This window comes from Gorilla gorilla, chromosome 1, assembly GCF_029281585.2.
Source record: "Gorilla gorilla gorilla isolate KB3781 chromosome 1, NHGRI_mGorGor1-v2.1_pri, whole genome shotgun sequence".
Taxonomy (NCBI): domain Eukaryota; kingdom Metazoa; phylum Chordata; class Mammalia; order Primates; family Hominidae; genus Gorilla; species Gorilla gorilla.
Genome location: NC_073224.2, coordinates 148,258,327 through 148,276,249, shown reverse-complemented (window position 1 = coordinate 148,276,249; position 17,923 = coordinate 148,258,327). Strand labels below are relative to the sequence as shown.

Genomic DNA, 17,923 nt, shown 5'->3' with positions numbered 1-17,923 from the left:
TGCAAAATGCATGTCACTCCTGCCCATAGTTGTAAGGAAACTAAGAAAGAATCAATAGCAGGGCAATCCATTTGTTCTTTCTCCATTGCACTAAAGGCTCCCTTTGCTGGCCTGCATTCTGTATTGGGGTCAGAACAGGTTCTCTCATCAGGCTAGTAAGTTTCAACCTTGGGATTGGTAGGGAGGAGCACATCTGAATTTTGAAGATTGAGGGATAATAGCTTGAAAATGAAGTGCTCTGTTTCATCACTTTTTTTTTTTTCAGTTCATGGAAATCTATTTAGAAAATTTAACTTTATAGAAAAACATGAAAATTTTATGTTTTATCAAAGAAGAGATAGCATGGGTTAAAAAAAGGTTGAGAAAATCTGGTTTAAGTCATTGATTAAGGACTCTGATGGACAGTGCTCAATACCTTGGCAGGTGTGGTAATAAAATCTTGGCTTTCTTTTTCACTTCCTCTCATGTATATGCCTATCCTTAAGTGTTTGGTTTTGACGGAATGGTTTGTATTTCTGTACGTTGTCTGCATTAACTTTAAACTCTAACAACAAAGTAGCTTTATTAGCAGCTAAATTTCACCAACATCACAATCGCAATTAGCACAAACAGTTTAAACATTCCTTTTCTTTCCACTGTTTATGGCAAATTATACTTTTATAAAACCCAATTTATACCAAATATGTAAATGTAAAAATAGTAGGAATGAACTTTCTCTTTCATTCGTTATTTCATCCAACAAAACACTGAGTGTCTATTGTGTGGCAGGAACACAAGCTGTTCACCAACTCATACTCAACAGTCACACTAACCTGTGTGAGAATAGATGTACCACAAGGCCCCCGTCAGGAGTGCTCCGATCACAAAGGCTGCAAACGCAATGCCCATCACGGTTAGGGTGTCCAGACCATGGAAAATTGCTATAAAGGAGAGAAACCGATACACACAACTTTTTGGTTAGTCTGCATCATACATTGCAATTTTATATTTGTTTCACAAGCACTGTCATAAAGGTTGAGCACTAATAAAATCCGAGAATGCGATGAAGATTCCAATAAAATACACTGTATTTTGTAACTTGCAAATTTTTTTCAAAGGATAAATGAAATTATCAGGTTTCCAAAGTATTCTCAGTTTGCAATTTATTTTGATCAATAAACTAACTAAAAAATCAGATTTGCAAACTCTGTAAAATCTTGTCTGTCATCTCATTGTCTCACTCTGAGGACCTACTATTTGAATGGAGGGTAGCTTGAAAATTCACAGGTTAAGATGCTTTGGAAAATAAAGTGAACTTCCATGATCAAAATCTGGCTTATTGCTGCTTATTCACTGAACACCTCCAAAAATGACACACTGCACAGAAAACACACACCTTAGAATACTTTAAACACATATTTTTGTGAACATTTACAAGTATGAAAGATAACAGAAAGAAAGGAGAATATAGAACAAAAATAAACTATTCCTGTGGATTATAACATTTCACCGATCTCCTCATATTAAACTCTTAATCTTAACAGCTTCATATTGTGTCATTTAAAACAACCTACTTTTTAACACTTTTCCAACCATGATCTTTCTATAAGGGGAACGGAAATACTTCCCAGTGGGGAGTGATGTCAGTTTTATGGTCAGCAAAACATATAAATAGAACCAATTGTTTCTCCATTTGGCAAAGGTTTTTATATTTGAAATTAATTCCAGGCCCCAGAAATAGAACATTTCCTTTCATTTAAGAGAACTACCTTCTTTGAGTCACTTATAAAAAGTTAAAATTGGTTTCCAAGGGAGAGGAGTTTTAGGTAGAATACAATTTCTAAGGTCTCTGGGTTTTGAATATAAGTGGGAAATACAGGATCTCCCCACTATTATCATATTATTTCTACTTTCTGCTCCAGTCAGAAGCAACTCCAGTGATCTCTACATAGATTAAATCCCTGCCTTTCAAGTCACTTCAGTGTAAAGAAAGCTATTTTTTTTACATTGAAGACTGCCATACACTCCTGTGACCTTTGGGCAGCCCAGCACTCCAAAGGCTCGGGGAAAGTATGCTGTGGTGGAACGAGTCTGGAAGGATCCAAACTCCCAAGTTCTGGTCCCCACTCTTCTAGACCTGTGCTCTTTGGTGTGTTCATTTAACTTCTGAAAAATGCGGATAGCTTTAGTCACCTGCTGAAGTCAGGGGGTCAACACCTGAGTTTGTAAAACGGATGAAGATCCACTAGATGGAGAAAGAGGTGGGAAGAGCTCCCTGGAGGTGAAGTTGAACCGAGCCATCAACCTATTTAATCTAGTCCTTATAACTGATATTAGAAGATGATTTGCCTTTTCATACCCACAGATGCAAAAATTGAACATGATTACAAGTTTTTAATGAAACTATTCTAAATCTCCAAAGATAGATATGTGTCCATATGTGCCTCTCTTTGAGTTCATATTGTTCCATAATTTAAAAAAAAATCCACTTAAGACAATGGTTTATGAAGTGCTTTGTGAAAGGAACTTTCCAGACTGATTGTTAAATGTAGTGAATCAGCCATGGAGACTAATCCTGGGAATCTTAGGAAAGGAAAAAAAGCACAGATTCACAAATTCTCCTCACAAAACATTATCTAGAAGAGCTCTGGGTGGACAGCTGGGAAGTCCAGGTTGAAGTCCTGCCTCAATGCCAATGAGGCAGGAATATTTCTGGGTCAGCATTTTCTTCTGCATAAAATAATGAAATTGGCCTAGACAATTTCCAAGTCCTTATTCTGTAGCAATTGGTGTTGCTTTCTCTTTCATTCTTACATGCTCTTCCTGGTGCCCCCAGCCCTTGCACTACGGATTGTCTTGAAAGTATAGCAATGAGTTCCCTTAGCATTACGCCTCTGAGCAGATAAATATTGTTGATAAGACTTAAAGCAAACCACTTCCATGGCTGTATGTGAATTCTTGCAGGTTAGAACAGACATAAGCATGCAAGTCATTAACTTATCTCTCTAAATAAATTACTACCTTCCCATTCAAGCCACACATGCCAATGGATCAACAAATTAATATTTTAAAGTGGTAAAGGTGAAAGGGAAAAAGAAAGCAGGGATAAACAAAGGACAGAGGAAAGGAAAAAATATGAGCAAAAAGGGGAAAGGGGAAGGGGGAAGGGAGAATGAGAGCAGAAGTCTCCTTATCAAAACTCAAAGTTTGGCAAATGTTCACTAACCAACTCATTCTTAGGAAAGCCCAGGAGGTTTTGTTTCGAAATAGTTGCATAAAGACTTACGTGGAGAAATTGGATTTGGTTCCTTCATGCTTGGACCTTTTTCTGAAACAAAAACATAAATCACAATGTATTCTATGGAGAACCAAGATTTAAGCAAAGGGTCATCAAAGTCTCAGCAGAAACTGACACTTTTCCATTTGTTAATAAATACTTTGAGAAAGCTCTGTCAATGATCCTCTTTAGATATCAAAACTATAATGAGTTACCCAGAAATTTTAAGCATTGCATTTTGTTGACAATCAGTTGCACAGGCTCTCCAATTTGAAGAAAATTTGAAGGCAAACACCTAAACTTAGGGAATTTGGGTCTGACAATTTGTGTGTGTGTTTGTGTATATCTTTTTATTTACTTACAAAAAATTCAATACCTTTAAGCACCATGCTTTTCCAGTGTAGTCTAATATTATTCTGCTTTCAAAATATATATATATATTTTTTGAGGGTCTCACTTTGTTGCTCAGGCTGGAGGGCAGTGGCGCCCTCAGCTCACTGCAGCCTCCGCCTCCCAGGCAATCCTTCCATTTTAGCCTCCCGAGTAGCTGGAACTACAAGCATGTGCCACCACACCAGCTAATTTTTATATTTCTTGTAAAGACAGGATTTCACCACGTTGCCCTGGCTGGTCTCTAACTCATGGGCTCAAGCAATCCATCCATCTGCCTCGACCTCCCAAAGGCCGAGGGATTATAGGCACGAGCCACTGCGCCCAGCCTTCAAAATATTCTTTTAATTTAATATACACATTTTGTAAAAGTATCTTTGTTCTCCTATCCTTAGTGCTATTATCCTATAGTTTAACTCCCCTTCATTGCTCATCAGGATTATCACAGAGGCCCCCTTATCTCCACCACTACCCTCCCCCCAATTATTTCCTCCTCCACATTTGCCCCCAGAGTGAATATTCTAGAGCCCAGAGCTGATCATGTTATAACCCTGACTAAACCCCTTGATGATTCTCCTTCCTTTATAGGGAAAAAAATCCACACTCTTTAACATGGCACACAAAGTTCTCCCTCCCTTCTCTATCCTCTCTCTCCAGCGTCCTTTCCTGATGGAGTCCTTCACCCATGGTGGGCTCCCCATACTTAGTAATTTAAGCTTCCCAAATTCTCTATGCTGCTCTGTGTCATCATGCTTTGCAAGCCATCCCAAGACACCCTCCTCCCCAGACCTGCTTTGTTGGCATTTTCTCTGGGGGACCTTTGCTGAGTCTCCCACTGCTCCATCTCCATCCCCGTAGAGCTAGTCTCTCCCACCCTTGCTCATTCCATCCCTCCTCTGTTACACTTGGGCCACAATACCTCCTAGTTCTCTCTCTCTTTTTCTCTTTCTTTTGCTCTCTCTTTTTTTTTTTTTTTTTTTTGCCGTGAGGGCAAGGTCTAGTTCTCAGTCATCTGTATATCCCCAAGGGCTCAGACTGGCATAGAATAGGTCTTCCAGAAATGTTTGGTGAAGGATGATTAAAATGTTAATGTACTTTTTGCAAATGGAGGCCACAGAGGAAACCAGCAATCAGACTATGAAGATGTTCATATGCAGTTTGCACCAGTGCCATGAAGAAGGCAGAAAAAAATTTTGTATCACTGTTTTGGAAATGAGCAGCCTGAGACTCTGATATCGTGTGACTAGAGCCCAAGGTCACAGCTGGAAAGCATCAGGGCAGAAGTTGAATCAGAATTCCAGAGTTCTGCCTAGCAGGCTAAATGACTGGTGAGCGTAGCTCTGTCCCTAGCTGGGGAAGCACTGATGAAGTAACTATTTGTGCACAGCTACTCATTATCCTCAGCAGTGAGGCTGAGACCAGCGGTTGAGATATTATGGTCCACTACCTTTTTTGTATGGCCCATGAGCTAAGAATGAATTTTATATTTTGAAATGATTTTTTAAAAATCAAAAAAGGATATTTCATGACGTGAAAATTATATGAAATTCAAATTGACTCCATAAATGAAGTTTTATATGGATGCAGCTATGCTCATTTACATACTGTCTATGGCTGCTTTCATGCTGTAACAGCAGCGTTGAGTTGTTGAGACAGGGATTGTACGAGCCACAAATAAAAAATAATCACTATCTGGTCCCTTACAGAAAAAGTGTGCTGAGTCCTGCTACAGACCTTGACCCTACTCTTTGGAGTTTAAAAGTGATACATGTTTAGCACCTCTCTTTTCATCTCCATTTTCATTCACCACAGAAGGAACACACACCTTATGTCTGAATTCACAGGGAAGCAAAAAGAACTTGGGAAAATGTGACCCAAACAAGCAGCATCTGAATTGATGTCTATAAAAATAAAGAAGCTAGACAGGGTAAAAGAAAACAGAATTGTAAATTCTCAGGATTAACCATCTCCGATGGGTGGGTCAACATTCTGGCCACATGAGTTATCAATGTCTGGCTCTAGGGGAAGGAATGCTACTGGATGAATCAGAGCCACCACAATTGAATGGTGCCCCCTGGAGTTGTGCAACATAGTGGCCCTGGAATGAGGATATATGCAAAAGTATACTTAAATACAATTACTAAGAAAATAAAAATGATTGTATGTTTTTAAGAAAATCTAATTCAGTATGCAGAATACACACTAATTATGCTAACTACAGAATGCACTACCCTGGGAGCTGGGTCCCATCAGCCTCATTGGCACCAATAACAACAATGATGCCTTACATTTGTACATTTGTAGGGTGTTTTGCAATAGACAAAAAGCCTTCGGCCTTCACTTATATTGTCTCATTTTAAACTCCCAAGAACTCTATGAAGGAAGAGTATCTAGCCACAAACTTCTCCTTTCAAGACGTAGTATTTGATTCCCTGAACTAAGTTCAAAGGCATTTAAAGGTTGCTACAAGATGCATCATGTAAGAAATATACACACTTCTGGGAATAATTCCATCCAATCAACCACCCATGGTTAAACTTTCTCACTCAGAATCCCCAAGCGGTTGAAAAATTATGACTCTCTCCTAAGGAGACCTCCCATGTAAGAGTTTAAGTTTTATAGTAAGGCCTGTGTGATGGATGGCATTGTTTTAAAATTCTTAATGGATTTCTGTTATGATCTAATCCTTTACCCCCACCCCAAATAGGAGCCTTCTCACAGAGCTAAACAGAAACAGTTGTTGTTCATTTCCCCTGGGTGAAGTCTCTTCGTGATTTCTGAGCACAAGCAATAACAAGCAGAGGCTGCAGAACTGAGGTTAAAGAATTCTATCCTCGAACTTTTCTCTTCCCGAATCCCTAAGAACCCCTGAGTATAACTAAAATGGCTTGATCTCCACCGGAACCCTATCATCGAGTTGGCATGCTGAGAGGAAAAGAGTGGACGTAACAATATTTACTTTTGGTTTAAGGATAAGATTAAGATTATAAGAAAGGAATCTTAGCTATTGCTGTAAAGAGAACTGTAACAATAAAGATTTCTTTACAGAAAGGACAAACTATAATCAACGTTCTGAATTAAATCTTTTCATATACGCTGAGCAAATTTTGGTCTACCTCTAGAACCAAAATTCCCCTCTTCAGATTGTTCAGCATGGTTTTCATAAACGGGATATTTCTGGGGTTATGCATGAGTAACTGACCACAGCTTTTGGCCTTTAGTGCTCAATTTGGTACTAGGCACCATAGGACGGAGTGGGCCCACAGTGAAACAAGACGTCCAACTGGTACCCACATCTACTGGCATTTGGCAAAGAGAAGAATGGGAAGAGGAAGATTCCTCCTGGAGACTCAGGAGGTCTTTGTGCAGGCCCCATTTAAGACAGAGTTTTTACTAACTTAACGTCACTGTAACTGAACCCTTTTTCTGGATTCTTTCAATATTTATGATATTCATTGCAATTACTTGTTCACTTATCTGTATCCTGCCACTAGACCAGTGTGTCTCACGTGGTGGGTGATTTTTATTCCAGGGGACATTTGGAAACGTCTAGAGACATTTTGAATGGTTACAACTGGGCTGGTGGTGGGAGGGTGTTGCTACTAGCACGTAGTGGGTAGAGACCAGGGACGCTGCTTAACATCCTGTAACACACAGGCAGCCCCCCAACTACAAAGGGTATTCCAGCCCAAACACTGATTGTACTGAGATTGAGAAACTTTGCACTAGGCTGTAAAGGCCTTAAAGACAAGATAATTTGTCCACTATATACCTACCATATTTTTTTGAATAAATAACCACAAATATCACGTATATTTTATTCTTGAGTACTTTCCCCAGCAATGCAACCTTCACACCATTTTCAGAGTAGCCTTCCTAAATGACCTAATCGCTGGGCGCGGTGGCTCACACCTGTAATCCCAGCACTTTGGGAGGCCGAGACGGGCGGATCACAAGGTCAGCAGATCAAGACCATCCTGGCTAACACTGTGAAACCCCGTCTCTACTAAAAATACAGAAAATAAAATAAAATAAAATAAAATAAAATAAAATAAAATAAAATAAAATAAAATAAAATGACCTAATCATCAGTTTCCTGCTTGAGATCTTCTGATGGTTCTTAACTTTTAGAGGTACATACTGGAATATGTATGGATGAAATTAAATTAAATGTCTGGGTTTCCTTCAAAACAATCCAGTGGATGACAGAAAGTGATAAAACAAGATTCACCATAAATTGGCAATTGTTGAGACTTATTCTATTTTTGTATATATTTGAAATTTTTCAAAATAAAAAGGTTTTAAAATGTAAAATACTGGCCAGGAGCGGTGGCTCAGGCCTGTAATCCCAGCACTTTGGGAAGCCGATGCAGGCAGATCACCTGAGGTCAGGAGTTTGAGACAAGCCTGGCCAACATGGTGAAACCCTGTATCTATTAAAAATACAAAAATTAGCTGGGCGTGGTGGCAGGCACCTATAATCCCAGCTACTTGGGAGGCTGAGGCAGGAGAATCACTTGAACCCGGGAGGCGGAGGTTGCAGTGAGCCGAGATTGCGCCACTGCACTCCAGCCTGGGTGACAGAGTGAAACTCCTTCTCAAAAATAAATAAATAAATAATGTAAAATACACGATGTTAAAAAAAAAAAATCTCTATGATATCCCTCCTTCCCTTCTTGGATAGAGACTGAATGCCCTGGTCTGTCAATTAAGCATTTCTACCATCTTTCCCCTCAGTTTCCCCTCACCTCGACCTCAGCTTGAGGACAAAACCTGGCTCGTCCTTTAGAGTATTTTTATTCTGGAAAGATCAAATGTGTTCCAAAAAGTAATGCCTCTCTTGGATCAACTTCCAACTGACATTCACAACTTTCCCTTCCTCAACCCTCCCTTCCCAAAAAACCTCTAGTTTGCTGAGAGGTTGAGAGGAAGGGGAGGAAATTAACATTTACTGAGTATCCAAGATATGCAGGCATTTTTATTTTTTAAAGTTAGGTGGTGAAAATACGGAGAAAATTCAGTATCTCAAACATTTAACTTGCTAAGAATTAAACACATCTATAGGTATGTAAATCACGGCAAATTTTGGAATGATATTTATTGCTCCTGACATCCACATCCATGCTCTTCTGTGTATGTGCACTGTTTCAGAGAAATGGTTACTCCTCTCTTTCACAATTTAAAAAAAATCATCACCGACATGGTGTAATCATTTTTACTGTATAAGCCCAAGTGTTCTCAAATGCTGTAAAAAGCGGTCACAGAATCCAAGGCAAACAGCACTAATATGCCTATACTTCAAAATTTCAGAAAATAGGGTAGGATGGCACCACCTCAACTATTTTAAATGTTTTGTCATAAACCATAATATGCATAAACTATTTATGTTCTCTGGGCTTTCTGAGTTACTACTGAAAATCACAGAACTTCTCCTGAACTTTAATACTCTGCTAAACGGGTTACACATTTCCCAACATCTTAATCCTTTGGGTGAACAGACATTTTCCCTAAAATCCTTCATCTTCCTTTTAGTTCATAATCATTAGGGTATTTGGGGTGTTACCTTGAATACTAATGTGATATGGTATGAAAAGGGAGAAGAGAGCCAGGCGCGGTGGCTCATGCCTATAATCCCAGCACTTTGGGAGGCCGAGGTGGGTGGATCATCTGAGGTCAGGAGTTCGAGACCAGCCTGGGCAACATGGTGAAACCCCATCTCTACTAAAAATACAAGAATTAGCTGGGTGTGGTGGCAGGTGCCTGTAATCCTAGCTACTTGGGAGGCTGAGGCAGGAGAAGTGCTTGAACCCGGGAGGTGGAGGTTGCAGTGAGCTGAGATTGCGCCACTGCACTCCAGTCTGGGCGACACAGTGAGACTTTGTCTCAAAAAAAAAAGAAAGAAAGAAAGAAAAGGGAGAAGTGGGGCAGGAAGAGGGGTGTGAAGACATAGATGCACATGATTCTAGTTTTCAGTAAAAACTAGAATCAACCTCCATCTGGAATAAGGCATAGGGTTTAAGAGCACAGGCTCTGGAATCACAGTGCCTGAATTTGAATCCCAGATCCACCATTTATATGTTGTGTGCCCTGGCCAAGTTATCTCTATACAGAGGTGCTATGAGGATAAAATATAATAGTCCACATAAAGCATTTAGCACAGAGCCTTGCACAAAGTAAATGCTCAACAAATGTTAGATCATCATCCTCATCTCCATCACTATCATCACCATCAGCTTTAAACTTTCATCCATTGTTAAAAATTTAAATGGTAAAAGAATGCTAACCCAACACTGATTCCCAAGGGACTTAGAGATCAAAAGTGGCAAAGATGTGCTCAGGAAGGTTCCATTAAAAACAGTGGCCCAGAGGAGGAATCCAGAAACATTTTTATAGTCTTGATTGCCACTTTCCTGTCCACAGAAGAAACATTAAAGTATGTCAATGCTACTGGCAGTGGTGGCCACAGAGCAGCTCTCTGCCTGGCTGTGAAGTTGCCAACCAGAGCCTTTATCTGCTGTCCCAGAAAATCCAAGTGTTGAAAAATAAGATGAACCAAATGACCAGAGAGAGCTGGAGTTTTGGCATGGCCTTCAAAGAGCACCTGTGTAGTAAAAGCACAGTGAAGCGTCCCATTGGTTAGGAAATTTTTACCCAAAAAGTCACAGATTCTACAATAAAGAGACATAAAGCTGTCTGGCAGGAAGGACACTCGTGACCTGTTATTATTCAAATAAACCAATGCAATTAGGCAAATGGTCACAGTCTCTTTTCTTTTCTTTTTTTTTTTTGAGACAGAGTTTTGCTCTGTCCCCCAGGCTGGAGTACAGTGGCGCGATCTTGGCTCACTGCAACCTCTGCCTCCCAGGTTTAGGCAATTCTCTGCCTCAGCCTAAAGAGTAGCTGGGATTACAGGCGTGTGCCACGACGCCTGGCTAATTTTTTTGTTTTTTTTTTTAGGTAGAGACAGGGTTTCACCATGTTGGCCAGGCTGGTCTTGAACTCCTGACCTTGTGATCCACTCGCCTCGGCCTCCCAAAGTGCTGGGATTACAGGCGTGAGCCACTGCGCCCAGCCCACGGTCTCTTTTCAAATGACTATTCCAATTCACCTTGAGGCAGAAAGCACAGACTCCAATGGTCTGCATTGAGGATAAATGATTTAGAGTCAAAAGAAAATAAAAGGTGAGAGGAGTCACACACAGCTGAAACCTGTCAGAAAACTTACCCCAGTAAGCGCAAAGTTAGAAAGCGAATTTGCATACAGCCCCTGGGAAGCTGGCCTACAGTTTAACCGCCTCAATTAATTTAACAAACCTAAGTAATAAACTTTCTTCACCCACATGCTTCTCAACTAAAATCTAGTCTCAATTAGCAAATCTCATAAAATTGCTTTGATATTTGGTAAAACTTTCCTCTTGAACTTTTATACAAGAAAACATTGAACTTTCAGTACAATTATACTAAGTTTAAATAAAAGTAATTACCTAATTTGCAAGAGAAATTACTTAGAAAAATGTCACCAGGCTCAAAAGAAGAATGGATGAATTCCTGGAAGTTATACTGCGGCAATATTAATGCCTAATTATTGTCTGGCATGGGAAAAAGCAAGCCGCTGCCTTCAATTACTAGCAGAATTACCTCTCTCAAAATAGTTACTAGTAACAGATGGAATCCGAGGTAGCTGCTCTTATTGTTAAATTATCAGAGACATTTGAACCAGAGCGACTCTACCTTGAATAGGGCTGGGTAAAATGAGGCCGAGGCCTATTGGGCTGCATTCCCAGGAGTTTAGGCATTCTCAGTCACAGGATGAGAGAGAAGGTCACAAGATACAGGTCATAAAGACCCCACTGATAAAGCAGGATGCAGTAAAGAAGCCGGCCGAAACTGGCCAAAAACCACCAAAACCAAGATGGCAATGACAGTGACCTCTGGTTGTCCTCACTGCTCATTATACACTAAGTATAATACATTAGCATGCTAAAAGACACTCTCACCAGCACCATGACAGTTGACAAATGTCATAGCAAAGCCTAGAGATTACCCTATATGGTCTAAAAAGGGGAGGAACCCTAGTTCCGGGAATTGCCTGCCCCTTTCTAGGACAGCTCATGAATTACCCACCCCTTGTTTAGCATATGATCAACAAATAACCATAAAAATAGCAACCAGCAGCCTCTGGGGCTGCTCTGTGTATGGAGTAGCCATTCTTCTGTTTCTTTACGTCTCTAATAAACTTGCTTTCACTTTACTCTGTGGACTCATCCCCAAATTCTTTCTTGGGTGAAATCTAAGAACCCTCTATTGGGGTCTGAATTGGGACTCCTTTCTGGTAACAAAACCACTTTCATAGTACAAAACGGAGCCAGCTGCTGCCCAATTGTGATTACTCTGCAACACAATTTATATTCTTATTTCTTTCTCCTGAACCCAATAAAAAGGAACTATTTGGACCATCCATTTATATAAAGACTGGGTCTATTATAACTTTCAAATGGTTGAAAACCAATCAATAAAAGTAAAACAAACAACAACAAAAATGTTGCCGAGAACATCTCATGTACACTTCACACCAACTTTAGGACGGCCAGGAAAATGAATTAAAGATTACTTTGCTTCTTCAGACAGCATAGTTGAGTACTACAACTGAAAGGACCTTTTGGAAGCCACCCAGTCCAAACCTCTCCTTTCCAGATAGAGAAAATGAAACCCAAAGAGCTGGTGGTAGGGGGGTTCTCCAATGTCCCACAGCCAGTTAGCAGAGAAAGCTAAGAGCAGTGCCTTAGGCTCCCAGCTCCAATCCAGTGTGCCTGCCACCTATACTCTTCTGCCATTTTGAGGGAGCACATTCATTCATAGGAAGGGGGCAGATGCCACCACCAGATACACAATTGGAATGGCACAGCTGTTTTCACAGAGGTTAGTCAACCAATAAGACACTAGACAGTACCTGCATGCCTCTGTTCTGGTAGGTTCTGCCCACTGTCCAGGGGTCACCCCTGCTGCCTAGTCTTGCCAAATCCCAATCCAACATGCTTAGATCAGGAATGCCATCCCAGGGCCACCCCAAACCCTAGATCTGGTGTCAGCACCACCCAGCAGGCCTTCCAGCTAATGCCCTGAAACTGGAGCCAGACAGTGTGCTGGCTTTTGTCAAGGCCCTTGGTGCCCAGGCTCCTCTGTGCCCCTCAGAGTGGCGAGAGGCAGCCTGTAGCTCTAATCCTGAAATATCTAACCCCGCTTGGAATCCACTTTCACTCTCCCAGCCTTCTCTCAGTTTGACACCCTTAGATATCAATGTTTCTAGATGGTGACAACTGTAATTGCCTAGATATCCCATGTGACATTTGGTTCCACCCCTCAGATGCTGACAGCTGCCTGGTGTGTCCTTGCTTGTTTATAACCCTTGGAGCTGTGATGCGGGTCCTTGTCAGATGCTCTTCTCACCGCCCACAGGGCCTCATATCCACTCCTAACATTTGTTAGGGCCCAGTTCTGCCTCTCTACTGCTCTGGCTGGCCAGACCCATGCCACATCTGGCTCTGCCCTGCCTGTCCTCTCAGGTACTGATGCCACACCCCTTAGGGCACAGCCTTCCTTTTCTCACAGAAAATACAGCTTGCTAAATGTTCCTGCTTGTGGAGAAAGAGGCATGCTTGGCTCCAAGCAACAAATGTGATTGTGTAAAATTCTGAAAACTGAATTTTAAGATGCATTTGGGCAGTGGTTCTCATCTGTTACACCTAAGATGAATAATGTTCACATATTCTCAAAGGCATCTGCAATTTTGATAAAGCAATATAATAGGTTATAGCCAGCATAACCTTTAGTAGTAGATCACAGAAAGATGAACTGTGGATTGTGTGCAATTCCCGGGACAAGGGACTAACTAGAACCCTTTTTTGCATACTCAAGGAAGCATATTTGAATGCAAGGGAGACTGACCTTATGACAGGAACAACCTAGACCTGATTCTTTTTACAGAGGAAATCATTTTCAAATAGATTACTTACAACTAAGCCATAATGGCTGTAAGAGAACCAGCTAAAGAAAAGACTCTTGGGGCAAAAAATGGTCTTCTAAAGTAACTAACTGGCCCTTTAGTTATCTTGTGAATAAAGCTGGACTTTGATTTACAATATTGGGTCTTCTTAACAAGCAGAGCTCAGGCCCCATGCTCTGATCGTGCCTCCCAAAGCAAACCTTTAGATTCTGCTTCATGGTGGATCACAGCAAGGGGCTTGGTGAACGTCTTCTTATTCTGCATCATGGCCCAGATTATCGAGGCGTCCAGCGAGGTGCAGGCTTCGTCAGGAGGCACACACTGCAGACAGGCAGAACAAAGCACAGAATCAGGGGCCACCCAAAAGTGCCTTCACCAGCTCTACCTGCACAGCTGTCCTGTGGCCTTTTATCAGACAGCACACAGCTGTTCACTACAGAAAAGCAAGAAGGTGGGTGTTTTTCAGAGAACACCAAATAACCTGGGAGATATGACAGCAGGCCCAGTGGATTTTTGGTTGTACCTGAAGATGCAAATATCACTGGATAGCTTCTCAATACTGTCCTCCCCCTCCCCTTCTTCTCACAAAACTAAACATTTTAGTGTTAGTTTGAAAAACAGAAAAACTATATGCCTAGTTTTGGTCCTCACCAAGCTGGGCTTCATATACACGGTTCACGTTTGTGATTGGTGATTGTGGGAAATTTCCCATAAAGATGCTCCTCAACTTATGATGAGGTTACATCCTGACAAACCCACTGTAAACTGAAAATATCACTAAGTTGAAAACGTGTTTAATACACCTAAAGTACCGAACAACACAGCTTAGTCCAGATTACTTTAAACATGCTCAGAATACTTACGTTAACCTACAGCTGGACAAATCATGTAACACAAAGCTTATTTCATAACAAAGTGTTGAACAGCTCACATAATTTATTGAATACTTAGATTGAAAAACAGAATGGTTGTATGGGGACTGTCTATATTGCATTATGAAGGTGATAGATTTTACATTTTTGTCCAAAAAGATAATCATGTTGTTGAGTTTGTTTCATTTTTAATCCTGGTATAGGCTCATGTAAAACTAAACTTTCCAGGGTCATCTGCTTTTAATGTTTCAAAATGCAGATCCTGGGGGCTGTGCCCAGGTTGTGGAGGCCATGAGATCAGCCGCTTCAAGCCTATTAATGAGCATGCTCAGGCCCACTACATCTGTTTTGAAAAAATATGATCACACTCCGCACTTTTTCTTTAAAATAACTTTGTTTTCTTGTCTATACTTATCAATAGGTATAGTTCTTTTTTATTTTTCTTGAGACAGGGTCTTGCTGTGTTACCCAGGCTGGAGTACAGTGGTACAATCATGGCTCACTGCAGCCTTGGCCTCATGGGCTCAAGTCATACTCCTGCCTCAGCCTCCCCAGTAGCTGGGACTACAGGTGTGCACCACTACACCCAGCTAATATATATATATAGTAGTGACAGGGGTCTCACTATGCTGACCAGGCTGGTCTCGAACTCCCAGCAAGCTGCCAACCTCAGCCTCCCAAAGCGCTAGGCTGACAGGCATGAGCCCACGCCCAGCCTAATAGGTATAACTCTAAAGCAAATGACAGCTTCTATGGTAAGAAGACATATTAATACAGCCATCATTTTAAGTCTATAGCAGGCATCCCAAAAAGTTAATCGAGTTCCATCTTTTCCAAACACAAAAGAGCAAAGACTTTAGGCCTTGCTGTCATTGCTGCTCTGAGCAACATGCCAGTCAGACACTTCTTATAAGACAACCCTCACTGCCCTACTCTTATCCCCTCAAAAAGAGAAAAGCCTTTAACAAGAGCCCTCTTGTAAAGAAAAACAACAAATTTTCTGTGGAGAGGCATGATGACTGAAAAGATTTGCATTTTGCTTTCCTGTTTTAGTTTACTGTTACTTTCCTATTGAGCTCTTCAGTTAAGCAAGAGTCTATGATTCCGCATTTAACTCAGTGGAGTGTGACCCTGGGCAAGACACTCTGCCCTCCGGGTCTCGGTTTCATCAGCAAAGGGCAGGGTTGGTCTCAACAATCTCTAAGACCTCTTCCTAGAAGATTCTTTGGCGCTCTCTATTGTCACAGAAAGCACTCAGAAAATAATAGAAATGTGAAAATATTACCTATAAGCAGCAAACAGGAAGACAGTGGTAACAGCTCATCCAAGCCTCTGCCAGATAAAGGGCTGTCATTGTACATACTGTCCTATTTGCTCCTCTACCCAGGAGGGAAGCCAGGTATGATTATAACAGTTTATGAGGAAATACAGGCTCTAAGGGGTCCAGAGACTGGCTTAAAGTCCCATTGGTGGCAGCAGAGCTTCCTTCTCAGTCCCAGGCTCTTTCCATGTTATCTTACATTGGGGGTAAAGGGCGACTTGAGGTTTAGGGTTATATCCCATCATGTCATCCCCTGAGGCTTAGAACTCTCTTTACGATTAATTTTCCCAGATTAACACACATGAAGCTGGGCTGTTCCAGGCCAGGTCAGAGAGAAGTAACAGCCAAAGCCACAGCAAAGATCCCTGGTAACTGCCAGGCCTCCCCTCCAAGACCTCTAACCCTTAAACGTTACCCTTCTGCCCACAGGAAGCAGCTGGTCCCACAGCCACACATGAAGCTCCTCATGGCTCTCTACCACTGTCCACTAAGCCCCAACCCTGATGGTGAATGCCCACAAGGCTAAGGCATCACCGCCGCAAAAGCAAACCTAGGAATATAGTCTAAATCACTGTATATGTGCTCCCCAATGATTATGATCATATCTGCTCTATTTTCGTATGCAAACAAAATTCTCTTGGGTGTTATCAGAGAAAAGGATGCCTAGGGGACTATAATGATGCAAGGAATTCAGATCAATTGTAATCTATTTGGAAATGGTGGTTTTTCCTCCTACCTCCATACCTAAGACTTAAAATCTGTGAGTTAAATGAGAAAATTCCATACATACATTATTAATAATACTGCTTGATTCTTAGCCTTTTAGACATTGATATATGACTGCGAAAGGATTGGAAATCAGTTTACTCTGTGTGAGATAGCCACAGAATAAATGCACATATGAAATTATACATAATTATGGCAGATCACAGAAACAAAACTATGGCAGAAGATACCTTTCATATACAAGACCAACCTAGTGGGTATCATAGTTAACCCTGCAGATCTCCCCTATCAAATGCATTCCACCAAGGTCAAATGGTTCTGCTTTTTGTTATTGCAACAGAACGTTCAATCTGGAGAGTGACAGGAGGCAAATATGATGAACTGATATGAAACTGAGAAAAGCTAAAATATTTGTTAGTTTCCCCTAGAAGTCTCCCTGAGACAAGTCAACCTTATAATTCACACAGAAAAGGTTAAAAAACAATGACAATGCCAGTCCCAGCAGGACCTGGAAAAATTAATTCTCACAATGAACTTGTCCTTTCGGCTTGCTGTATTTTTGGCACTGCAAACTATCTGAAAAGCAAAGATAAAGCCAGAAATCTCCCTCCATGGAAAAGCGTCTTGATTTATCACTCGTAAGGTACTACTAAGTAGCACGCATGGAAAAAAGAAAATCATGCTGTCAGGATTTATTATCTAAGACTCCATAAAACTCACAGTTCCCTGCTAATAGTGACTTTAATATTTCAGTTGGGCAGTTCCAAAACAAAAAACCTCAACCTGCAAGACCTTGGGATTAAACTTTTCTGCCTCACCTAAAAATGCCAAAATAACCATCCGAATGGACGAAGGCCCACAAACCTTAGGCAACTTCTGGGGGTGCTTCTCCATCTTCGTACACAGCGTCAGCTCACACTGTAGAAAGAGCAGTGAGGTGTTGAAGACGGGCTTGAAGACAAAGCTGAATCGCTTCTTATCCATGTCAGCTTGCGGGATAGGAAAGTGCACTCTCTTGGGACTGTAGAATTTCACAGATTCATCTTTAGGACAAATATTCTCAATAATGGTGTAATGAGACATCCTATCAGGGTTCGAATATGGAGAGATAAAGCATGTTTGGATGGCAAATCCCAGTTCTTGTTCAGCCTTAGTAACAGATACCTATGAAAGAACAGAAAGACGAATTAGGAAATCAGTTAGCATCTCACTTTCACTTTAGGCACAAAGACCATATGCCAAGACAGCCCTTCAGATGACACGCTGCTTTATCTTCATAACATAGTTATAGCCTTCTTTCTAATTACAAAAGTAACACACACACGTTGAAAGAAAAAGATATTTTCCACTTTAATT

General features: G+C 41.0%; 1 protein-coding gene across 2 annotated transcripts in view; it reads right to left on the bottom strand.

Annotated features, from left to right (window-relative positions):
* TGFBR3 (transforming growth factor beta receptor 3) overlaps nt 1-17,923 on the bottom strand; it is a 205,999-nt gene that overhangs the window by 14,503 nt on the left and 173,573 nt on the right. For both annotated transcript variants that reach the window (XM_004026122.5, XM_004026123.5), the window contains exons 13-16: nt 17,432-17,731; nt 13,849-13,969; nt 3,266-3,307; nt 813-920 (exon numbers count right to left, since the gene is read on the bottom strand). In XM_004026122.5, the coding sequence (XP_004026171.3) occupies nt 813-920; nt 3,266-3,307; nt 13,849-13,969; nt 17,432-17,731 (571 nt within the window). The remainder of the gene's footprint in view (nt 1-812; nt 921-3,265; nt 3,308-13,848; nt 13,970-17,431; nt 17,732-17,923) is intronic.